The sequence below is a fragment of the Monodelphis domestica genome, chromosome 8, assembly GCF_027887165.1.
Source record: "Monodelphis domestica isolate mMonDom1 chromosome 8, mMonDom1.pri, whole genome shotgun sequence".
NCBI lineage: Eukaryota > Metazoa > Chordata > Mammalia > Didelphimorphia > Didelphidae > Monodelphis > Monodelphis domestica.
In genome coordinates, this window is record NC_077234.1 from 128145312 (window position 1) to 128172533 (window position 27222).

The 27222-nt window shown below is 33.8% G+C and overlaps 1 protein-coding gene across 18 annotated transcripts in view; it reads right to left on the minus strand.

Moving 5' to 3' along the window:
- The window catches only part of KLF12 (KLF transcription factor 12), a 564503-nt gene that overhangs the window by 385062 nt on the left and 152219 nt on the right, over nt 1-27222 (minus strand). For all 18 annotated transcript variants that reach the window (XM_016424983.2, XM_056807734.1, XM_056807726.1 and 15 more), the window contains one exon: nt 1887-1950. In XM_016424983.2, the coding sequence (XP_016280469.1) occupies nt 1887-1919 (33 nt within the window). In that variant the 5' untranslated portion in view covers nt 1920-1950. The remainder of the gene's footprint in view (nt 1-1886; nt 1951-27222) is intronic.

Consider the following 27222-nt stretch of genomic DNA (forward strand, 5'->3'; position numbering starts at 1 on the left):
CTATCTTTTTAATATCTCTGTGTGACACAATGCTCATTTAAGCTCTTAATTACTGAGTTTTGCTGAATTTTGTTGAAATTGTCTAGTATTATTCAGTTTCTAAATATGCTTTCATATTCAGTATCTGAATAATGTAGATGGGGATTTTTACATTATCGGGTAATGAAATTTCTTCAAACTTTTACATTCTAGTCAACAAGCATTTAGTAGATAAGTATATATAAAGCATTTATTATGTGCCAGGCACTTGTACTAAACTAATTATAAGAAAGAACAAAATTTTATGTGAATTCAAAATAAAAATAAACAGCATTAAATAAATATATTCTCTGTACTGATTTTACTGAATTCAGAGAGCGCATGATATGGAAAAAAGAAGAGCAACAAGTAGAGAAATCATGCCATTATAGGATATAAGTATTAAGGAGTGTCTCTAGTTCTCTTTTCTTTAAAAAGAAGAGTTATTAAAATAATTTAAATTCATGAGACAACCTATTAAGAAATCCTTCATTGTAACATATAGAAAAATACCTATAACTATATTCCCACAAAAATAGGAATAACACAAAAATATTTTCTGCCTTTACGTTGTCTTTATTGTGATTATCAAGGAAGTCAGAGGCATATTCCCTATCCAGAAATATATAATTTCAGTAAAAAAACACTGATGCAGATATATATGTAAAAGACCATGATGACAAATGAACATACCCATAAAACAATAAAGAAAGTTTGTATTAAAATTATGCATACAATGAAGAACACATAAAATTTGGATCCAAGGAGAGTTCCCAGTACTCCTATCATTAGTAAAGGAAAGCTTCAGAGACAAAATAGAATTTCTGTATATACTTAAATAAAGAAAAGGTCAGGACATAGTGAGATAGAGGTATTGCAGACACAGAGGGGAAAAAAACTGGAAAAAAAGGCTTTAGGGACAAAGATACTGGATGAAAGGGGCACAGAGTGATCTGCTTGGTAACACCAAAAAGAACAAGACAGGAAACAGGAGCAGAAAAGGCATAACTGAGATGCTTAGATGAGAAGCATCAAAGCAGTGAGATTTAGATCATTACCAATGTAAAAAGCATTTTCTCAAATTACTGGTTACTGAACATGGCACCCTTTGAAAACACATAAAGATAATCAGACCACTGTCTTTATCTTAACACTGTATTAGCTCAGATGAATTAAATAATAATAATTTTTAAAAAACAATGAAGAGAAGCCCAGAACATTGGTTACACTGTTGGAAATTCATGCTTTTTTTGTTTCAGTTACTACTAATACTTGTACAAAAGAAGCATTTCAGAATAATCCCAGATCTCTTAGGAGTACTGACTCCAGGTGTAAGAAGATAGCATTTGACAGCAATCACGTACCATATGGTGCTGATATTGGAACCATGCTAGTACAACTTGCAGTATATTAAACACAGTCTGCCTTTTCTCCCAGTGATCAGTTTCAGCAAGTGTTCCCAATCCCCTACCCCCAAAGATTTGTCCAAGTTCTCATTCTTAGAAACAATGCTACTACAAACAGGCACCAATTGTCAACATCTATACTAGAAACTAACGGCTGACTGATTTTCACAGAAACATTTTTTTTGCCTTTGCCAAGAATTATATTTAAGCAGCTAAAATGAGAATTGTATTTCATGGACTGATTCTTATTGACCTTTGATTCAATATTCAGACAGGCCAAATTCATAAAGAAAAATGAGTTAGTCTTTATTTAAATTGCCAAGCTTTATCTAAAAAGAATTGGCTGATAGTAAGGAATAAAATTCTGATTTGTTCTGAATAATGCAATTTGTTCCAATAAGAATCACAGCATACACTTATTATTGAATATTTTAGTACTTTCGATAGATTTTACAAACTAACCTTTATTGTTTTTCTCTTCATATAGATATTCATTCATCCATTTGTTTCTAGAGTCACATCAATCCTGCCAAAAAAAAAATACAAAGCAAATGATGAGAAAATGGCATTCACAGCAATAAACCCCAATATTTTCTACAAAAATAACCTTTAAAATACTAAAATATTTTTGCTCATTTTCCATATTAGTTGAATCAAGATTCAAGTATTCAGGATAATAATTATATTTGTATAACCTCACAACTCATTATAGGTGACAAAAGTATATGCAAAGAATCAAGAAAGCTCTACGACCTCTCAGTTCATGAGTCTAAATAAAGGTCAGTGAATTTGCTTTAACACAGAATTTCATGTAGGTCTAGGCTAGTCTTGAATTGAATATAATAATCCAAAATGTTCCATGAATGACAGAAAGTTGATTCTATTAAATAAATGAACTAGGATCTAACCTAGATTGTGGGTTGACTGAAAGTCAATATGTCAAAAAGCATATATCTATTTATTTTAAACACTTAGCATCTGTCTTAGAATCAATACTGATTTGCAGTTCCAAGGCAGAAGCACAGTAAGGGCTGGCAATTGGTGTTAAAAGACTTGCCCAGGATCACATAGCTAGGAAATGTCTGAGGTCACATTTGAACTCAGGACCTCCCTTCTCCAAGCCTGGTTCTCTAGCCTCTGAGCCACCTAGCTGCCCTTCAACAAGCATGTATTAAGTGCCTACTATGTGTCAGGTACCATGCTAAGTCCTAGGGATACAAAGAAAGGTTTAAATGTAAAGTCCCTTGCCTTCAAGAAGCAAACAATCTAAGGTAGACTATCCCACCATAAGTAGATGCATAAGAGCCCTCCCGGAGGATAATCATGTTCAGCAATGTGCTATCCCCATAAAAATATTTTGATAAATATTTACTGAATGAATGAATAACTAGCATAGGGTAGTTTCTCAAGAATGATTCAAGAAGAAAAAGAAGTACATGCAAAAGAGGGGTGAGAGAAAGGAATAAATCATGTAGATAGCATGGTTTCATTTCAACTTGAGAATAAGGCTTCTTTCATTCTTTGCATTTGTACTCCCAGTGCCTCTCACAGTGCCTGGCACATTAAAAATGTTTAATAAATTTCTCTTGATTGACTGATGCTTTGGTAATTCTCCCATGTAGAGAAGCAATGTTAAATTCAAATTGGTGAAAGGAAGGAAGAGCAATAAATTGATGAAAAGCCCTGGGAACCAGCCTAAGACTTATGTATACTTGATATAAAAAGGAGTGTTGGCGGGTCACTCAATAGGAGAGTGACATCATGAAAATTTTTTGAGAAAAGGCAAATAAATTCCTCTACCACCATCCCAAGCTAGAGCGTAGGGAGCCAATTAAAAAGGTTACTATAGTAATCCGGCTTTATGGTGGCTAAAATATAATCTTGGTGGTAGCTGAAAAATAGAAAGGAGGGGATACATCCAATGAACAAAGAAGAGGAAAAAATTGACAAGAATAGATGATTGTTGAATGCAGACTATAAAACAGAGGAGTTCGAAACTTCAGCTAGAGAATCAAAAGACTTATAGAACTGTCAAAAAATGAAGAAATTTTTAAATGGTTCCTGCTTTCCAGGGCAAATACTTCTTTTTGACATGAAGGAAGTTGACAAAAATGTACAATTTAGTTCATATTAATACTAATTGCTAGTAACAGACTGACAAATACTTCAATTTTAACAAACTACATCTATAACTCTAATAAAGTCTCTTAACACTGAAATAATTTAAGTTAAAATGAAATTTTATGTGATTCATAAAAAGCTGAAAATCCCCCAGAAACACTGACTTCACTGAGCACAATTAAATATTGCAATATTGGCACATCCTAACTACTATAGACTATTTGCCCCATCTTTGATGCTATCTTTGAGACAGCCTTTTTGTTTAATCTTTCTTGGCATTATTTGAATTGCTTCAGAATTTCCATTTCATGAGGCAAATTTTCTTTGGCATCCAGTTAAGCCAGCATATTAGACACTGTTGATTTTTTTTTCTTTTTGGAATTACACTCAGGAGGGGATACGCCTTCCAGTTCTTAGCAGCACCCATCTTGTGCCAATGTCTATATACTGTAGAATTGGGCCAGGTTTCCTGTGTGTGTAAAAAATATGTGCTTCCATGGCACACATCTAAAATAACTGAGAAAGGGCTCACTCATAAGACCATTAAATAAAATGCAGCAGCATTCAAAAGCTTCATTGGATACCCTGTGAAGGGAGAACGCCTTTGACCTACAACTGTTTTCAGTTCTCAACATTTCAATTTTTTAGTTTAAATATTTTTATTTGTTACACTAAGTTTCTCATTAATTTTCCTCCCTCCCTGCCCATCCCATACTTGAGTAGGTATTGTCTGATAAATGCATATATATACACATATATATTATAAGCACATATAACATATATACATATATAATACACATATGTTTGTGATTCTATTTATTGATTCTATTTGAAGTGGATATCCACAGTTGTTCCCAAGTTGCATTTCACATTATAACATCTAATGACTACTAAATGCTGGAAATCATATTAAAAAAGACATATGCATAATATAAATATATTTATTTCTATGGATATATGTATGTATATATGTGTGATCCTGGTGATCTCTATTATACTTTTCCTGAACTCAGGGTGACAACTATACTATGATAAGAGATTAGAGTTGGAATTGTTTCAAGATTACAATGGTCAAGATATAAGCAGCCTATCAATCATAGTTTGTAAACTAAGTACAGCAGTTCTGTAGAAAACATCAAATGACTAACCTGGACAGACAGGTATTATAGATGTAATATTTCACCATATCTATTTTTTCCTTCCCATTTTTTACAACACATTGAATCCAAATGTGGTTTATGGAGTTAAAAATGATGAAAATTTATAAATCAAAGAAAATAATATATGTGTGTATACATATTTGACTCATAATAGATTTGAATTTTTCTTCTCAATGTAATCTCTTCAATTTCCCCAATAAATTGTAGAAAATTAAAAAAAAAACAGTTCTCCAAAGAACTCCAAACTATTAACAGGCACATAAAAAGCTTCTCTAAATGCATCTATCAACAAGCATTTAACAATGTTCACATATTATGTTAAGTGCAGAGGATACCACAAACATAACCCACAAGAAGCTTATATGAAGGAGATAAATACTTGTGAGTATGTCTAGTAAACACATAAAGCAAATAAATAAAATAAATTTAATTTAGTTAAGTATAAAAGAATTTGGGAAGAATACCATTACGTCTTGGGGAGGGGTGGGAGAGAGTCAAAAGACTTCAAATGGCCTTTTAATTGAATCTTAACAGAGAACATGGACCCTATGATGAGGAATAAGGAGGAAATACCAGAAATGTGTGTAGAATGCCCCATGCAAAGTCATGGATATGGGTACCTGGAGTCGTGAGTAATACAAAGACATGAAAGCAATTTCATCTGGATCACAGATTAGAGAAAAGGGGAGAAGAAGGCTATAATGTCCAATGATGCTAGAAGGATAAGTTGAAGCCGGGTCATAAAAGGAATTAAATTTTATATTTTCTTTCCATTTATAAATAAGTTTATATTTTATCCTAGAAGCACTAGGAAGTCACTAGAACTGAAAGAAGTCAAAACTGTGCTTAAAGAAAATTACTTTGTTTGGTGTGTAAGATGGACTAGAGTAGAAGAGTAGAGAGAATCTGTTACATTAACCTAGGAAAGAGTGGATGAGAACTTTAATTAAAGTGGTAACTATGTGAGAGGAGAAAAAGGTCAGATCACTTAAAAGAAACATGGAAACCAAAACAATTCTGAGGCTTTAACTTGGACATAATTAATATAGATAAGATAGCTAATGCTGGAGGGGCAACAAGGAGTGAGGCATACTGTTAGGGCACTGAATTGGTCCAATCTTCCAAAAAGTCATTTGGAATGTGTTTAAAAAAAAAAAAAAGAAAAGTGACTAAAGTGTATCAAACCTTGACCCACAGACCCCCGCCCCCCAGGCTTTTTCTCAAGGGGGATCACAAAGAGAGAAAGCAAGATCCTATGTCCACCAAAATATTTACGGCAATGCTTTTAGTGGTAACAAAGAATTGAAAACAAAATATGTGACCATCAATCAGAGAGTGATTCAGCTGTGTAACATATTCTAGCTATTCCTCACATCTGATTCCTTTTCTCTGCTCATGCAGCCATCACTTTCATGCAGATCTTAATCACCTCTACATTAGGTTACCCCCAAAGCCTCATCAGTTCCCCTACCTCACAATTTGCCCCCAGTCTAGTTTATTCTCCATAAAGATGCCAAAATGATTTTCCTTAAGCATAAATGTGACTTAAACATAAAATGTCACTACTGTAATTCAGTCAACTCTACTGACTCCCTTTTACCATATAGGATAACATAAATGCCATTGTCTTGCTGTTAAAGTCCTTGATGAATAGCCTCAACCTATATTCCAGCTTCCCAGGACATTACTCTGGCTCCTATAAGAAACAATCCAACCAAAAGAGCCTTCTCTCTGTTCTCCACACAGCAGCACACTTACATCTTTGTGCCCTTGCATTGGACGTGCACCATTCCTGAATTGCAGGGCTCCTCATCATATACCACTATTCCTTCAAGACACAGCTCAAGTACCACTTTTTGTTAAAGTTTTTTCTGATATCTTAAATTGTTAGCACCCTCCTTCCCAAACTACCTTGTATTTAACGACTTTATATTTATTCTTTTTATATTTTTGGAACACATATATTGCCAAGTTGTCGTCTTCTTCCATAGTATGAATTTCTTAAGAGTATGTATTATTTCACTTGTAATTATATGCCACATAACTAGCAGCACAGTGGCTTATGCAAAGCATCTAATAAATGCTTCTTATTTGACTGATGAATTATCATTTTATCGTGCATTAAGATATATATGAAGAATTCAAAGAAGAATGGAAAGGCATATGAAGGACCAAACAATAAAGTGCATAGAAACAAAAGAACCAAATGAACCATAACTCTATTACTGTCTCAATCTAAATGGGTAGAACTAAAATAACTTCCCCCTTCCTTCACTACAGAGGAGGGAGTACAGTGGATGTGAAATATTGCATACACCGTCAGATATGGTCAATAGATTGGGGGTCTTTTGCCAAATTACTTTTCCCTCTCTTTTTTTATTCCTGGTTACAAAGGATAACTTAATATATAGGGGAGGGGATAAGATATTTAGAAATGCATGTGATGAAAAGGGAAAAGGCATCAATAAAAATGAGGGAAAATTATTTCTGATTTGAATTGTTCAATTCATTAATTAAATTTTGTACTATGAATATTTTGAAAACCCAAGATCTGCTAATAAAAATAACTAAAGATATAAAAAACATTTTAGCACTTCATATTACAACAATGAAATAGACACTGCTATAGATATTGACACAAATGATACAGAAATTAGTATCCTGGAGTCATCTTTAAAGGAACAAATCAACAAGTACAATGAGGATACTTTTATACTTCATACTCTTTCTTTAAAATAATCTTGTGTTTTTCTTTATATACACACACACCTTTATAGACACATGAATACACACACACACACACACACACACGCACACACACACACACACACACACACACGAAATAATCTTCCTTCCACAAAGAAGGAAGCAGAAACTTATTGCTTTGATTATTAGAGAACACAAGAAAAGTGTCACTCTTAAACTGGCAGCTACAATACGCAATAGAACAAGAAGATTCCTCTACACTTGGTTTAAAGAGACTAATCATAGGGTACAAAAGATGAGCATTACCTATTTCTATTCAGACTCACAGTAAAACAGGGCCTTTAATTGTACCAACAGACTCTCAGAACCAAAAAACATAGGGCAGAGAAGAGGAACAATACTATTAAAAGGTGATGTCTCCCCACTTACTAATAAGATTACTCCTCCCTACTCCACAGAGAGTCCTTCTGAAATGAACTGGTAAATCCCCCAAAGAATACAAGTTTTAATAGCTATTGTCATCATCCAGAAGCATTTATTAAATAGCTAATCAGCCATGTCAAGCTGTGCCAAGTTGTCTGGTAGAGGGAGATAATGGTTCCCAATCATTTCTAGAAAAGGAAATCAAACCACTGGTCATCTGAATTTCACCAGTTTTTTTAAAAAATCATTATTAAGGAAAAGCATATGTTAGTTTTTAATATTAAAGATTTCCTTAAAATAAAAAATATTACTTCATAGCACTCTCCCTAAACTGGTAGAACTTCATTACATTGTAGAAAAAACCCTTGCCTCTCTCCCTCTGTGGCAATAGTGTGGAGGGGAGTACAGGAGATTTTCCTGAATTCCTTATCTCCTCAGACAGAAAGGTTTCATATCATCATTGATGACGGGTTTCACCACAATGTACAGGAAACCTTCTACTACTAAAGGACCTTATCTCAGAATGGAGATATCATAATATATATTCTACTCCTAGGCTACCCATTCTCAATCAACTCTTAAATTTATTATGAACTCCCAACACCTTAGCCCAGTGAAATACATTTATTACAGGGACCTCTGGGATTCCCATTTAATTTGTTCAAAGAAAAGGCAGAGAAACATTTTGTTTTAAAGGTGAATTAGGCAATTCCTATTATGTAACCATCAAGCCCCACCACTCACAAAATAGCTGTCTAGTCTGATCCAAGTGAACCAATTCCCTATGACAATACATCAATGGAATTCAGAAGGCAACTGTTTAGATTTAGCTTTAGAAACATTTATCAGCATTAATAACAGGTCAAATAGCAAATGCTCATAAATAAATTTATGGCAATTTAGTTATTACTTTTGTATACATATATGTGCATGTGAATTTGGAATAGATACATGAATTTAGTTACCACAAATTTTAAAAACCTGTCAGGAGTACTGAGGGACATAGTGTGTGTGTGTGTGTGTGTGTGTGTGTGTGTGTGTGTGTGTGTGTGTGTGTGTGTGTGTGTGTGTGTGTATTTCTAAGATGCTACATAATAGTTGAGTGTTTGGGTTAGGTTTTCAGACAGAGCTGTGGCACACAAGGCACTTTTCTTTTTAGAAAAGTAATTTTTGCTCCAGTGAGCTATTTGGGGAACTAAAAGTCTGAAGGTGAATCTAAATATTGCTGAAGATATCTGCAGTCCTAAATGCTGTTTTCCTATCTTTTTTGACTTAAAATGAAAAAAAAGCTAAAAGACACAAAGCAAGATGTTTGTTGCTAGGTAACAGGTGACATCTACTGTAAGTGTTCTGAACTTGTGTGGTATGAGACTGATGACATGTACTACACTGAGAGATGACAGGCAGGTTTTCATTGGACATACATTTTCCCTGGGGAAAAGTAATAGTGCTCAGATGTCACTGCCTCTCTAATGCAGGTCCTCTAAAGTCTGAAAGAAATGTGTTACAAGAAAGTTGATTGGAGTAATAAGTCCCCAGAGTAAGCAAACATAGCTCCTTTATTCATATTACAACTTGTACGCTAGTATATATGTTTTCAATTTGAAATATATATTATGTTTTGTTCCATTTCAACATGAGAAATCATGTAGAATTGTGTATCGAGATCCAGGGTTCGAGTCAGGAAGAAGTAGGTTCAAATCTTGCCTCTGACACATATTAGGTATATGACCAACATTAAGTAACTTTATATTATATTAAGTAACTACGTCTCCAGCCAATCTTCTATGACTCAAAATGGCAAATAAGTTTCCAGTCTTTGTCAGAGAAGAGAATTGCTACCCTGGGAATTCCTTATGCCAATAAAATCACAGATTTGAATCATTATGTAATTATATCATACACAAGAATATAGGAATATAAATACCTGTATAATCTCAAAATAAGTCATTTAACTTCTTTGGGGGACAAGTTCTTTCATCTGAACATGTGACTTTGCCTATGAAAAATTCTGGGAGCAAATGTAACCACAGAGATTAGAAAATTTTGTATAACTATAAACTGCTATGAAATATAAACTATTATTTTTAATGGCATATAAGATTTCAATTTATGGGATAGATTCCATTCAAATTTATCAATAATAATGCTATTATTATTATAAACTGTGCATGTATGTTTACAAAGTGTTCTTTCTGTCTTATCTTAAAAAATAGCATCATCTTTGGAAAAGTAAAAATTCTCATCCTGAAAAAAGCAAATATTCTCAATTTATACATAAAGTGAGCTTCATAAGTTAAAAGAGTCAGGGTAGCTATGTGGCTCAATAGAAAGTCAGACCTGGAGACAAGATGTCCTAGGTTCAAATGTGGCCTCTGACATTCCCTAGTTGTGTGACCCTGGGCAAGTCACTTAACTCTAATTGCCTAGCCCTTATTGTTATTCTGCCTAGGAACAGATATATATTATAAATTCAAAAACAGAAAGTTAGGCTTTATAAGAAATGTTTTAAGTTAAATAATTCATCCAAAGTCATATAACTAAGTAAATGTCAGGGATTTGTCTCAAATAAATGTCTTATGGGTTTAAAACAAGTCATTTTGTCCATGATACTTTAGGAAATTAAGGCAGAAATATTCTAACTCGATCTTACAACAAAACTAACAGATAAGGCTATTAGCTATTAAAAATCTAATTACTCCAAACAATCTGTCTGTTTGTCTGTGTCTATCTATCTTGATATGAAAACTTCTCTACTAGGAATTAAACATTCCTGGGAAATTTATCTAAATATACCTGTCCAAGGACTTCTTGAATATTAAAAAAAAAAATAAAGATTAACAAAAATAAAAGTGAAAGGGTTATTCTGAGATGAGTTCATCAAAAAATTAATAGTTGTAAACCAATCTAATATTTAAATTTATTTCCCTTTATGTAGAAATCTATACTTATAAATATTTTAGTTTATTAGTTATTCGAAGTACTTAAAGAATATTTTCATTTTAATCACAATTCTCATCAACATATGAAAAAATAGAGTCCCGAACAGCCTTTGTTTAAAAAAAAAAAAAAAAGACCAGTATCTACATAGACTAGGGACACAGAAAATACAAAATGTTAGCTGTAACTATATATGCAAAAATGGATTTCCATTTTTAAACAGATTTTAACCATTTACTGATGGGCTTAGAAAATCAAACTAATGCAAATATAAAATTTAAGAGACATTCTCTGCCCAAAATAAAGTAGTTAAAAAATGAAAACTATAAATGACCACTATGAAAATATGCTACAAATATAGAGAGAGAAATAAACATGAAAAACAGAATAATGCTGAGATTTCACATATCACCTCATCCAAACTGGCCAATATGGAATAAAGGTGGAAACAGTTCATGTTGGATGGTGCTATGAAAAAACAGGCGCACTGATATGCTGCTAGTGGAACCAAATTATCAGTATCCATTGACCTAGCAAGCACACTGCTAAACACAGAAAAAAAGGTCAAATGTATCTCGGAGTATTCATAGTAGTACTCTTTGTATTGGCAAAGACCTAAAGAAGGTGCCGAAAGATAGGGAAATGGCTAAAGAACACTAAGGTATGTATGTGAAATTATGATGTGATATTACTACATAATAAAAAAGGCAGAATCAAGGTTATTCAGAGAAATGTGGGGGAAAAAACAGCTGTGAACAGGCACAGATCAAAATAAACTGAAAATAAATAATAACTACCTCAGTGAAAATTAAAAGATCACTATAAAAGGAAGTTGAATTCCTCAATGATGGTCCCACAGAGAAGATAATTAAATATTATCTCCTCCTTCACTGGTGATGAAGACAATAGTAAGATAACTCATTATACACAATGTCAGATAGCTTCTCTATATCATATGTTTTTCCTTAATCACTTTTTTTGTTGTCACAAGTGAGTTTTCAATATGGAGAAGATTGTGGGAAATAACAAGGCAAAAAGGCATCAAAATATTTTAAAATGTCAAACTTATAGAGCTGTATTTATAAACAGAGTACTTATATTTGTAAAGTTCCAAATCTATTCTAAGCAAAAAAGATACGATAGATACACAAATCAGCTATTTTCTTAAAATAAGTAAATTGGATACAATGTCAAATAGTTCACTTAACCATTGGTTGTTGTCATATATAAGGGTTCTTAGAAAATCAAAATGGAATTTGTTAAGCCAAGCAAAGTCATAAATTATATTTATTCTTTTGTTCCCAAAGGCATTTATTCGGAGAGTATATTTTGAAGTACATTTTCAAAGAGCTAAGAGCACCTGATAAGAATATTTAATTAAAATTACTAAGCATGGAAAGGAGGGTTAACAATCTAATAATGTGCTGTTAGCTGATTAACTGGTTTAGAGTTACCAATGAGATAATTCCATTGATATAAGCACAGATAGTTTTATACCTACAAATGTATGTATACATACATATATATGAGACTCTAGGTTCATGAAAATGATACTATTGGAGAATAATATCTAACAGTTATTAAAGGAACTAGAAAGTTTCCTATATATTATCCTTGTGATGGACTACAATAGCCTAATAACATAAATCACATTTTTGTTTGTATAGATGAGGATACTTAAGTCCAGAGAGATTCAGTAATCTGTCCAAAGGACCAAGAAGCAAGATTTGAACCCAGATCCCTGACTCCAAATCCCATGCATTTTTTACTGTGCAAATATGAAATAGTAAATATGAAGAATTGAGAAAACTATGGAAAGAATTTTACAAACTGATTCAGAGTAATGCTTACCAGAAAAAAATAGACAAAAAATAGGCAGTAACTATAGTGACTTCAATTGAAAAATTGAAATAACAACAAACACCCTAACCTCTGAGCACTAACTTCCCTGAAGAGTTGATAAAACATTCTCATTCTCTCTCATTCTCTCTCTCTCTCTCTCTCTCTCTCTCTCTCTCTCTCTCTGTCTGAAGGTAAAAGAAATGATCACAATCTGTTGATATGTTGACTGGTTTTTCTCTATGTTTTCTCTTTCTTTTTTATATTCAAAGCTAGAATATATATGGTGGTATGTATTTATATAGAGATATATACATACAGAGGGAGAATATATATGTTTGTGTGTGTATCTCTATAAAAAAAGATACTCAGGATATGGGATGGGGAAGTTAACTATTTGAAAATGAAAAGTGAAGTAAAAATGGTAACAATAAAATATTTTTAAGAGAAAAAAGGGTTTTTTTAAAAGAAGGTACTATTTGGTATATTAATGTAATAGAATGCTAATGTGCTATGAAAAAGATGAATATGGATAATTAAGAAGGAAGATGAGATTTATATGGACTGCTATAAAGTGAAATAAACAGAACCAGGAAAGCAATATTGCAATGCCTATAATAACATAAATGGGAAAAAAACATTTTAAAAAACCAAATGAATACAATATAATTATAATTACCAAGCTTAGACTTGGAGAAGAGTTGAAAAAATGTATGTTCTTTTTTTTTTTTTCGCACATGTGGAAGGGTAGGAGGGTGGAATAGGGAGTGACTACAAATGAAGAAAATTACATAAATTTAATTTTTAAAACATTTTCACTAAACTACTTATTCTTTTTTCTTTTGTTATTCTTTGTTCATAGATAGATCATTGGGGGAAAGGTAGGATTAGAGTTAGAAATATAGGTAGAAATAAAAATAATGCAAAACTAAAAGATAACAATGAATTTTAATTGTTATAATTTCCTAAATGCCATCTAGTTTAATGTCCCCTTCTAAAATAATTTTGACTCCAACTTCTTATTCATATGCTGTTCTCATCTAAGATATCTGTATTACCAGTTTACTCAACTAATAGCTCCTCTATAGTAGTATGTAAATTACTTATAATAAGTAATTATTTTGTTATTGTTTCATTTTGTGACAATAACAATCATGTTTATTATTAGCAAAGACCCATGGGTATGACTGGAAGAAATCAGTTTTTTTGGTTTTCCCTTAGTACACTTTCAACTTAGTCCTGGATTCTACAAAATACAAGTTATAATAATTTTGTTGCTTTAAATTCTGCCATTTAAAAAAATGGATAATTATTCCAATGAAAAACGTAAATGTTGTAGCTCTTAAATAGCACATATCAGTGACTATCAAAGATAATTGTGGGGGTTAATAGAATAAGGAAATAAGAATTTCATATATCACTGAAACCTATAATGATACAACATCACACCAAACTCAAAGGAAAGTGTGGTAGAAAAAAATTTTAATAGCCAAGAAATGGCAAAATATTGTGAAGAAAACCTCAGAATATTCCTCAGAAAACACAAAGATCTTCAGAAGGACTGTCAGTTAGTCCATCAATAAGCATTTCATAAGTGCCTGATATGGACCAAGTATTCTGCTAGAAACTTTACAAATATCTGATCCTTATAACAACTCTAAAAGTTAGGTAGGTGTAATTCTGATCACCATTTTATATCTGAGGAAACTCTGAGGCAGACAACGATAAATGACCTGCCTTAGGTCACATAACATAACTATATCAGGTCAGATCTGAACGCAGGTCTTCCTGATTCCAGGCACATTAGTCTATCAATTATAATATGTGGAAAATGAAAGTTACAAATGAACTACAATGTGAAACTAGCACTGATTACCCAGATTTAATCACACTTCTTCCAATGTTTGGTGTATATGCTATGACTCAAAATTCAATGATGTATTCCAAGTCAAGGGCACTAAGGACTTCAATGATTAATAGCGTCTTCTTATGCACTTGATAGAACATATGACATTTCTTTCACAAAGAAATTTTCAAGAATATATTACTTTTACAGAGACAGAAATGTATGTCTTTTAAGGATGTTTTTTTTCCTCATTGATTTGTTCACTTATCCAAGGGACAGCTTAGCTAAATTTAGAGACACTCATCACCAGACATTTGGTCATGAAGTAATGAGATGTTTTAATCACAGCAATTCACAAAGATGATCAATTAAAGGCATCAAGAGGGCTGCAATCTGCCCTCATAGAAAGAGTACCACTACTAAGTGAAAGATGCACGATGAAATATCATTTTTCAAGGATTCTAGAGGTATCCTTGGAAATAGGACTATAAAATTGAGTCAAATATTTTTCAATCTTTGCCAAGAAATGAGTGGAGCCATTACATATTTGTCTGCAAGTGGGATAAACACACCATACAATAGACTACATATCTGCCAATAATGGAAAATTCTGAATAGAGAGAAAAATCATAGAAATGATTAAATATTCTCTAGGTTAGATAGATCCAGTCATATTTTATTTTTCCTTTTATGTTGTTCAAAATGTTAAAATTACTCTGAAAAAAAGTATAATAGGCACGAAGTGTTAGATAGGCACTCCTGAACAGTAGTTTCAAAACAAAATTTGCCTAATTGCAGACTCAAAAACGATTCTGAAGATAAATAAAATAAAAGTAGCAGCACATAAATCTTAGGAGAAAATTGTTCTTACTTCTGTAAGCAATATATAGGCTATACACTTCCATAATGTTAGAGCAGCTGTCAAAGCTGAAATAAGCTTGTCAAATAAGCTTGGCAGTGGACAAGTTTAAGTGTTCTATTATTTTCACCCTGGAATGAGAAAAGTGCTTTTCCATTTTAAATTAACTAAATAGACTGTAAAATATAAAGGAAAAAAAGAAGACATTTGCTTTTCAAAGACATCTTCTATTCACATTATTTCCAAAGGTGGATGAGGGGCAGCCAACTGGCTGTATATGGTGTATACTAAATACAGCATCAAAGATTTAGGACATAGGAGGTTGCAGATCAAAGAACAGAGGCCAGATTGCCTCCTGCATGGAATCGTGATGTCACCACTCATTGCAGCCTTTCCTTTGCAGTGCAGGGCAGGATCGCAGTGGTGTTATATTTGTAGAACCAGTAAATCAGCTGACAGCAGCCATATGCTTCTGCCAGTTTTCAGTGAAGACTAGCATGGGAAAAGTCAATGAAATCAACACAGAAATTTACTCTTTGCTTTCAATGATACTGCTCTCTCCAAATTTTCTTGCTATATGTCTAAGTCACTCCATGCTACAGTGAATACAAAGCTGGAATGGAATCAAGAAGACTTGTTCTAACCCCGCTTCAAATACTAGGCAGGTGACTCTGGGGAGTGAGTACCCTTAATTTCCTTGTCAGTCTGTAGTTTTTTTCATCTGCAAGTCAGAAATAATAATAAAAATAAAAGCATCAATCCCCAAGAGGTATTATAGAACTGAAATTAAAAAAAATCTATGTAGAGCACTTTGCAAAACTAAAAGTGATATGTAGCTAGGTAGTTGGCATGTCTAACCAATTCTTATAGTCTCCATTGTTAAATAAAACATCTCTTTGCCACCCTCTAACTAACAGTGGCCAAATTTAAGTGTTCTATTATTTTCATCGATGAATGTGAAAAGTACTTTTCCATTCTAAATTCAATATACTTTATGAAGGAAAAAATGGAGACATTTGCTTTTAAAAGGAGTCTCCTATTCACACTATTTGCCTAATTGCAGGCTCAAAAATGATTCTGCAGATAAGTAAAAGTAGCAGCACATAAATCTTAGGAGAAAAATGTTTTAAGTTGGAAAATAAGTGTATTGGCAATATGCTACCACACTGAAATACACTTGGTGGAGGTGAGATTTGGAGGTGAGTGGAGAAACTGGTATAAGAAAAGTAGATTTGAGAATCATCATCATAGAGATGCTTAACAAGATGCAAGATACAGCCTGCCATATGAAGAAAAAAAAACAGCAAACTTTCAAAACCTTTAATTTATACTTCTGATAATTTATTTCAAAATATTCTGGCTCTATAAAAATCCTCGGGGCTTATAACACAACAATCCAGTAACCTAAAAAAATAGAGTGCTCAACCTGGAGTCAGTAATACTGCTTCTCCTAAGTTCAAATATGGCCTCAAACATGAGCTGTGTGACCCTGGTAGAGTCACTTAATCCTGTTCGCCTCCATTCTTCATCTGTAAAATTAGCTAGAGAAGGAAATGGCAAACCACTACTGTACTTTGGCTAAGAAAATCTTTGCTAGGGTCACAAAAGACTGAAAAATGGCTGAACACCAGAAAAAAAATAGGAGGTAAAATGGATAATAAATCAGACCCAATTGAAACAACTAAACCAATACATGGTAAGGGACAATGCATGTGAATTTCTCAAAATTACATTTCAATTTTAAGTATTTTTCATTTGAAAATAGACCCAGTCTCAAACAACATCTCCCTCTCAGAACACTTTAACCAATACATGGGCTAATACTGAAAATAGTAAAGTTCTTTTGTGGAATTAAAATAGAACCCAGGTCAATAAATTTGCTAAGTGCTTTTCTCTACAGTAGATAATTGCCAATACAGTCTCTTTGCATAGCATATATAAAATTAGCACTGGACACATCAGGAATTGACTGGTATCCATAATTATTTATGGAATTGAGTGAGAAAGTGTCAAGAGTACAATGATTTTACTTCACCTTACATAAGGAAGAATTAATTATGGGAGAAGTGAGATTTCAGATTGCTTTTGAAAACAGAGGATGATCATTTGCCAAAAGTAACATTCTAGATAAAGAGCTTGTATTTATGGTAATAAAATGACAATATAACCTAACATAATTAACAATGATGATGATTTTTGAGAGCCAAAATAGCATAGTAAAGAGAAAGCTAGCCTCAGTGAGAAGATTACAAATCCTGCCTCTGACATCTACTAGTTCTGTAAACAGGAGCAAGTTATTTAATTTCTAGTTCTCTAAGAAACCCATAAAGACTATAATTGCAGAGCAGGGACAGATCTGCATTAGAAGAGGAATTTTTCAAATCAAGAGTTCCCTATGCCAATGAATCATTGTTCTGATGCAAAAAGAAATGATAATAATTTGTAATTTGGAGAACTTGACCATGGGGACAATGATTAGGCTAATTTAAGAAGAGCAGAATTAAGAGAACATTGTAAGACAAGATACAGAATTGTATTGTCCTATTATCATTCAGGGACAGCTAAGTGGCCCAGTGAATAGAGTGCTGGGTCTGGAGTCAAGAGTTCGAATTTGACCTCACAACTTACAAGTGACACTAGGCGAGTCACTTAACCCTGTCTACCTCAGTTTCCTCATCTGCAAAATGAAATGGAAAAGGAAATAGCACACAATGCTTGAAGATATAAGCTAGAAGCATTAAAAGATGGAATTTTCTGTATTAATCTGTAAAACCATGAATAAAATTTCAATACCTTTAAATATAAAAGTATTTTCCAATTGCTTACTAATTTATTCCCTTGTCACTAATACATTATACAGATCTAGTTGTTGCCAAGGAGATGGCTACTTCTCTTCAGCTCTAACTTCCTTCAAGGAAATACAACCTCTTGGATGAAACTAAAGCTGTTATCGTCATGAATAGCAATTGAAATTTATGAACAGGCAAGTAATTAATATTATCCCAAAATCTAGAGAAGTTACTAAATTTAACTAATAATCCACTAAAATCATCCAATGATACAACCACATTTGAAAAAATACCATTTCTGATGTTTAAATGTTTAATTACTATTCTGAAAAAGAAATCACTTCTTCTTTATAGAGACTATGAGGCTATTCAGCATTAGCCCCTTGGTAGAACTCTGAATTTGCTTCAGCCTTTCATTTTGCCTCATTTATTTCCTCCTCTCTACCTGCAGGTCTCAGAAAAAGCCTTTTCGAATTTACAAAGTTAATCCCTCCATTCAAGCCTTCTGGACTATTCTATGACTTCAGTTCCACCACTACTCCTTCGAAATCTGACATATTAAACTTTCCCTCTTGATGGGCTGCCTTCCTCCTGAAATCAAATACATTTATGTAGTCCTTATAGTAGAGAGGAAAAAAGTCTTCACTTGACCCTTCTCAGTATGGCACAATTAATCTCCTTCCTTTTTTTGCCAAATTCCTCAAACATGTGACCTCCACCCATTGTCTTCACCTCCTATCTAACCCTTACCATTTTAGCCTACAACCTCAGTTTCCCACTCCAGAATGCAATACTCTCCTGAAACTATTAACCCACAAGTTACAAATGACCACTTTATTAATAAACCCAATGACCTTTCCTCAGTTATGATGGGTTTTTTTTTTCCTTTTGAACCACCTATAGCAGATGTATTGTGTGGAGTGAGTGGGTGAAAATTTCACAGGATGAGCTGGGATGGATCGAATGTAATCTGCATCACCAAAGGAGTACCCACATTAATAAAATCACAAATCTATTTGAGTATTGGAGCACTGAAGTGGTATTTGACACCACAAATCAAGAACTCTGAAATTCATCTCCTTCATTTTGAGAAAACCTTTTTATTGAATCGGTTTATGAATGTTCCTTCTCAATTTCATTTGCTTGAATGTCTTCCTTTTTTTTTTCCTATTCTGTAAATATGAGTACCCCTCTCCCATACCACCTCCACCCAAAGTTCTCTCCTTTATTCAGTCATTCAGTCAATCAATTAACATTTATTAATGGCCTACTATGTTTCAGGCTAAATGTACTAAGTGTTGGGAATATGAAGAAATGTATGGCAGTCCATAACCTTGAGAAGCTCACAATTTAGTAATAAATAATAATAGTACTTCATCTAGCACCTCTGTAAAAATAGCTTTGAAATCTGCATCACTGCCCTTGCATTTTCGCCCACATTATCCCATTTCTACAATAAGATTATCTATTGTTTCCAAAAATTGCATTCATTCCAATTTGAAATCATAGTTTCCTTTAAACTGGTTCCTCCTCCAGTCACCCTAACTTTTTAAGTGGAATTACTATTCTTTCTCTAGCAGCCTTTCCTAGTTGAAATCTTTGCTGTCAAATCTCATCCCTTTCCCTTGTCATCAATATTAAATTTGCAATCATATCCTCTTGTTTCTTCCTTCAAAATGTCTCTCAAATACACTCATTAGTCTCCATACCTATTCCCAATTGAAGTCATCAAAATATATTTCGTCTGTTTTGCAATAGCCTCTTAGCTTGATGGTCTCCCTTTCTGTCTCTAAAATCCTACTTCTTCATTAAAACCATTTTGGAAGCAATTGGATTTATTGGAAGGAACTGTACACTTACTAAAACCTGGGTTCTAGGTCCGACTCTCCCACTACCTTTGGGCAAATGATTAAATTTTCTCTGCATTTGAGTGGCTATGAGAACCAGGGTCATCCACACAGCTATCCCACATGCTTAGAAATGAAGAAATGGCAGCTATACCATTAGCAGGTAGGGTTTGACCTACCTCCGATTTCACTCAGTAGCATTGAATTAATCTCATTAAATAATCAATGGATTTTTTAGATCTCATTCATGATTGAATATGAATCTAACAGTTAATCCATTTCACACTAGAGGTACAGGCTGTGAAAAGGATTTCTTGGAAAACTATCCCAATCCCACATTCTGACCTTTGGACCAGGAAACTCTTGTAAGTCTAAGATATAGTCAGCTGGTCATTTTAAATAAAGAGTCACAAATCAGTCTAAACCAGAGGTTTTTTTAAACATTTTTTGGTGTCACTTTAGTAATCTGACAAAACTTCAAAATATTTTTAAATGCAGAAACTAAAGTACATGGGATTGTAATAGAAACCAATTATATTAAAATATAGTTATCAAATATGTATATTAAGGTTTATACAGTTCAGATTTTAACTCATTGTTCTTATATGTAATATATACACACATATGTGCATTACATATATGTAAGCTGAGTGTGTGCATATATGTGTGGGTATTATATATACAAATATATAGATAACCAAAAGCCATCAAGTAGTCCAAGGAAGTGACCAGATTTCAAATGAAGAAAGGCAATACGTTAACAACCCTATGAAGGACTATTCCAATCACCAATAACTGGAGAAATATAAATCAAAACAACCCTGAGCTTTCACTTCACACTCTGCAAATTGGGAAAGTTGACAAAAGTAAGCAATAGTTAACTTTAGAGGAGTTGTGGGAAGCTGGAAACACTAGTGCATCTTTAGTAGAGCTATGAATTAGTAAACTATTAAGGGAAAACATTTTGGAATTGTGCAATTAAAGCAACTAAAATATCCATATCTTTGATGCAGATTCCATTATGAGGCACATGCCCAAAGAAGGGTACCAGTAAAAGAAAGACTCTCTATAAATCAAAATAATAATAGAATTTTTCTGTGGTAGAAAAAAACTAGAAACAACATAAACCCATAAACCAGAGAAGGGATGAACAAATGGTGGTACATGAATATTACTGTGTAAAAAACAAACAATGAGTACAGAGAAGCAAGGAAAGATGCAGAATGAAGGAAGCAAAGTCAAGAAACAACATACACAATGACTACAAAAATACAAATGGAAATGATAAACATCACAATCAAAATCAAATACTGAAAAATTATAAAGAAAAAGAATTCCTCCACAAATAAAAGAGATGAGAAGATACCTTCTTTCCCAACTCCTTTTTTTAAACAGGAGGTGCACAGGTATGATAAATTGACTATAATCTCAGATTTTTTAATATATTAATCAATTTTGCTTATTTCCCTTTCCCTTTTCCTGTTTGTCTTGAATTTTTAACTAGATTTTATTACATGGGATGGCTTTCTCAGAGAATACGGGAGTGGTCAATATAAAAATAAAAGATATTAATGGAATTTTACTTAAAAAATAAAAGATCCCCTCACAATATAGTCAAATCAATGGAATAGTCAAAATCAATGAAGGGCAAAATCTAATTGCCCAAGGTCCTCCTGTATTTGGGATTGCCCATGTCTATCTAGGATAGTTTCTGATTCCACCACACCAATCTAAGAATCCTAAAATTGTTCTAAAGTGACAGTCATGATGTGTTTGACAGTATGCCAGTCCACTGCCAACTGGGTACCACCATGTCCCCCAGTAAACATTGCTACTCAGCCAATATGCGCACAGTGGGGCTTGGCATCCCTGGTGCAACAAGTTTTTAAATTCTTTTACTATTTTTTCCTGCCCAAAACTATCTTTTTACATTTTCACTGTGTTTTCTGGTTTTATGAATAAAACATTAAGATTGCCATTTGGAATATAAAGCACTATAGTTCTTACAAACGGTAAGGTTAGATTGGCTGCAGTTTGGGATACTAAGGCTGTTATTTATAAAAATAAAATCCATTATCACCACTCAAATATTGAACAAGGATAGTTTGTATTCAAAGATAAAGTTGCCACAGGGGACTATTGATATAGGAAATATGGTTGTAGAGATATGCAATGCATATGAAAATTTATATACTGGGAAGAAAAAATGTATTTAACAGGTAAATTTAATATTACTGTAGTACCTTCTGGAATTGTTAAAGTTATATTTGCTGACATTTCAATTATAAGCCTCTATTTTCAGTGACTTCAATCCTAAAATTTTTTGCAGGCCCAAACTTGATGTACTTTTACAAGGTCCTTCTTCTGCAAGTGAAAATTTATTTCACGTTATTAAAAAGATTGAAACTTCCCAGAAAAAAAATAATTAATGATGAAATGCCCCATATGCTCTTCTCACTGAACCAAGGAATCTTAGAAGAATAGATCTGACAGGCACTCAGGGCCACCCTTCCCATCCCCCTGCCTCAGGACAGAACTGTTCCTAATCAAATCAGATCAATTTGCACATAGATGTGTATGCACAAATAAAAACAAATCAGGGCAAATCTTGTTAACTTGGGCAAGAGCCAAAAGGGAACAGAATGGCCTTGCCTCCTTAATAGCACTCAATTTGGGGTAGGTTTTCACCAGAAATTGCATTTATTATTATATTTGATATTGGCAGACTTTATTTTCTTAGGCTGGAGATAGGATGAGAAGCAAAAAATAAAAAGTCATGACAGAGGAGTGAAAAGAACTGGATGCCCTCTGTAGAATGGACCAAGGCTTCCTGAGAATGATCTTAACCATCCTAGACAGACAACATCAACCACACAGTTAATACCCAATTCACACATGTCCAACCTAGGTATGTCCCTTACACATGAATAGTCACCCTGGCCAACCAAGTGGCCAAATAAAGAGCTACTTTTCCATCTGTGCAGCCACTGATTGAGATTCCTCCCTTCGATTTTCTCCACTGCTCCCCCCTCTCCCACTCCTCCATCCCCTTCAGGATATTCAACACCCCCATTTATGGAGTGCTATTCAAAACAGAGAATTATGTTAGGCTTTGGGGAAAACGCAAAATTTAAATAATGGACAGTCCTGCAAACTGAGGGTTTAGGACATCAATCATTTGACTTTGCAGAGCACTTTAAATTAGGCTTTGCTCACAGTCACCATATGGTATAGATTCTGATGATATTATCATTCACATTTTATAAGTGAGCAAATCTACCTTAGGAAAATTCAAGGATGGAAATCCAACATTCTCCCAGTCACACTACACCTGAGCTTCCCTTCCTTTTGGTAAAACCAGAGACACACTCTTCCTAGTTTTCCCCCTCCATTCTGATGCAGGTTCTCGTCCACCCAGGGGCTATCCTAGGTGAGATGTTATTGGTCCCACAGTACCATGAAAACAATTCCAGATTTGGAATCTGGGCTTGGGTTCAAATCCAAGCTCTGCCCATTCACTCTGTGGACTCAGGTAATTCACCAACTCTAGTAGCCTCCTGGATTTCTTGATCTATAAAGTTTGGTCTGGATCACACGTTTCATCCCTTCCAGCTTGAAAGTCACAGTCAAATTAATTTAATCACTAATATATCTTACCAGCCAATAGCAAAGACTGTAGGCTACTTCACTCATTCATCACTATTATTAACTGTGCCCTACATAGCCCTAGGTCTCTTCCTAAGCTGGCCTCCCATACTATCCATCCAATTACCTTTGTCCACTCAACAGATATCATCACTGCCCACTTCAGAATGCTCCCTCTTACCTTGCCATAAAATATGCAGCTACCTTCTTTTCTCTGAATAAATACTTCAAAATAATACTTCACAAAAAGCTAAAACAGTAATACTATCTAGCATGCATATGGTGCTTTAAGATTTCCAAAGCATTTGTAAATATGGACTTATCTTTACAACTCTGGGAGGTAGATATCATTAATTTCCCTATTTTACATGCAATTGAGGAAGAGGTTAAGTGACTTGCCCAGGAACACAGCTAAATCTAAAGATTTAGAACTCAGGTCTTCATTGTACAGCCTAATCTAGGAAACAAGGAATCCTATCAGTACCTACTTGCAATTGCTTCTAAGGATCTAAATTTTTTTTTAAGTTTATCTAAGAGGTTTGGTCAAGATAAGAGAAACTTTTAAACTCTCAGAATGTTTCTCAGCACCAGAGGAAACTTCAAATGGATGAATTCATACATGGAGTGTAAAATGTGTGTAAAATGCTGTCAACCCCTCCCCTAAAGCTCAATGCAATTAGATAAATCAGTTGACTACCAAGTCTGACTTCTGCAGCCTCCAGGATGCCACATCCCCTACCAGATACCTTCTTTTGTTCCCCTAGTCAAGCTGTGTCCTTCCTCCCAACAGTATTGTTATCCAGGTCTCACCTGGTCTAAGGAAGCAGATCCTGAATTACTTCCCTTGACTCCACTTAGAAGCTCTCCTGCTTTGACAGCTCCCAATATGGTCTTTCTAAATAGAGTGTGGCAAGAATATTCCCCAATTTTTGGTAATTAAGCCTTTGCAAATTGGAAACCATTCACCTCCCAATGACTTCACAAGTACCTACTTCAATTAGTACAATCAGGTTTTGGATGTAGCTGTGGAGATAATTTGAATTTTTTTTTTTTTTAGTAAATCACAGCTGTAAAATTCATAGTAAACACCTTCTAAAAACTACCATGGTTTTGAAATTATGAAGGCTATGTACTGTCATGAGGTTTTATATCAGGAAATTTTCTGTAAATAATAAATCTAGTTTTTTTGGATTCCTGTTATAAATCTAGATTGACACCTTCTATATTTAAACATAATAACCAATACATAGCATTTACTATTTTCCAAGCCATGTACTAAAGATCTTATAATTATTATCTAATTTAAGCCTCACAAAAACTCTATTCTAATATGTATTTCTAACCAGTGTGTTTTCAGGTATTATAAGGAGATAGTCCAATTACAAATATTTAGAAAAAAATCAATAAATCTATCATAAGGGCCTATTATGGGATAGACACTGTGCTAAGCAACGACTGTACAAAAAGAGGTAAAAGACAGTCCCTTCCCTTAACAAGCGTACAACCTGCTGGGTTTTCTAAGTCAGGTTTTTACTTCTTTTTATTCTGACTCCCATATTTGTGCTCAATCAATACTTTTGACTGTTTGACTATTCTTTGATCTCCCCTAAGCTATATCCTGAGATAGAATCATGATTCTTTTTTAGTGATGCAACATAGACAGCTTATACAACAACCTGAGAAATTAGAAAAGTCATCAATCCAATTTCTCAATCTACTACATTGGCCAGACAGTAGAAATGATCATTTCCTTCATTTGAACACCATGCTTTCAGTAATACCACATTCGTTCTTTTGGCTACCATGGCACATTGTTGGCTCACATGGTACTGGCAGTTCAGTCAAGTCTTTTTGCCATGAGTATTATACAGTACAATATACCAATTTGAGGAATGGGAAGAAAGTTCAAAGGGCTAGAAAGATCCAGGTCAATGACGTTCATGAGAATGTCTAGTGGAGACAAATTCTGGCTTTCACATTGCTTTAACGACAAAGTTTGGTGACCAGACCTCCTTTTAGACAGCTATTTACTGTCTTATTACCTCAACTTTTCTTTGTTCTTTTGATTCTCAGACAGATATTTTTGTTCCCTGAATTATAGACTTGAAGCTAGAAGGGAACAAAAGACATCTTGTAGAATCATTACCCCATTTTAAATAAGGACACTACAGTCCAAAAAAATGAAATAATTTGAATTGGAGATAGATTTTTTTTAAACCCTTACTTCCACCTTAGAACCAAACCCTTGTATTGGTTCTAAGGCAGAAGAGTGGTAAGGTCCAGGCAATCGGTTGAAGTGGTCATTTCAACAACTCCCCAGGTCACACACTTAGGAAGTATCTGGGATCATAATTGAACCTAGAACCTTCCATCTGTGGGCTTGACTCTCAATCCACTAACCCAGCTACCTGCTCCCTGGAGCTAGGGTTTGAACTTGTATCCTCTGACTCCAAAGCCACCAATGTAGAGCTATTCTTTCCACTATACCATGCCGATCTCCAAACATTCTTAAGATCATTTTCCATAGTAAAGAAAATATAAGTAAGGGAGGAATTGTTATATTTCTGAATCATCTGTATAGATTATCCTTTCTTTGATCATCCTCTCATACCTCTCATGATTTAGCTCAAAATGTTCTTTTATTGAAATATTTGTCATAGGTGCTAGCCTATTCTGACCTTTAACATTCTTGACACCATTCCTGGACTGACAGAACCACGCTATTTTTCATCCATCCTCAGTTACCTGCCCTTTCTTCTAGCTTCTGTAAGGGTCTTTTTAGAAACTAAATGACTCAGATAAATTACCTATACATTCCCACCACCTTCTGAAAAGCTCCTTTTCTTCCTCATTGGAGTAATTTGAGTTTATATTATGAGAATTGCATCTTTGATGAATATTTACAAAAATTGAAATTGTGCAGATTAACAAAAGAGGAAATGGAATACTTAAATAATCTCACCTCAGAAAAAAGAAATTGAACAATCCATCAATGAACTCCCTAAGAAAAAAATCCTCAGGACCAGATGGATTCACAAGTGAATTCTATCAAACATTTAAACAATTAATTCCAAAACTATATAAAATATTTGGTAAAATAGGCATGGAAGGATTCCTACCACATCTTTTTATGGTACAAATATGGTGCTCATTCCAAAGCCAGAAAGACAAAAACAAAGAAAGAAAATTAGGATCAATTTCCTCAATGAAAATCAATGTAAACAATCCTAAATAAAATGCTAATAAAGAAACTACAGCAATATAGTGCAAGTATCATTTATTATATCCAGTTGGGATTTATACCAGGAATGTAAGGCTGGTTTAATATCAGGAAAACTACCATCATAATTGACCACATCAATAACCAAAATAACAGATATCACACTATTATCTTAAGAGATGCAGGAAAAGCCTTCAACAAAACAATACACATCCTATTAAAAACACAAGAAAGCATAGGAACAAGGGGGCCTTTCCTAAAAATCATAAGTAGTATCTATCTAAAACCATCAGCAAAGATCATCTTCAATGGGAATAAGTTAGAAACCTCGACAATATAAGGGATGAAAAAAGCATGCCTATTATCACTACTATCATTTAATATTATACTAGAAATGCTAGCT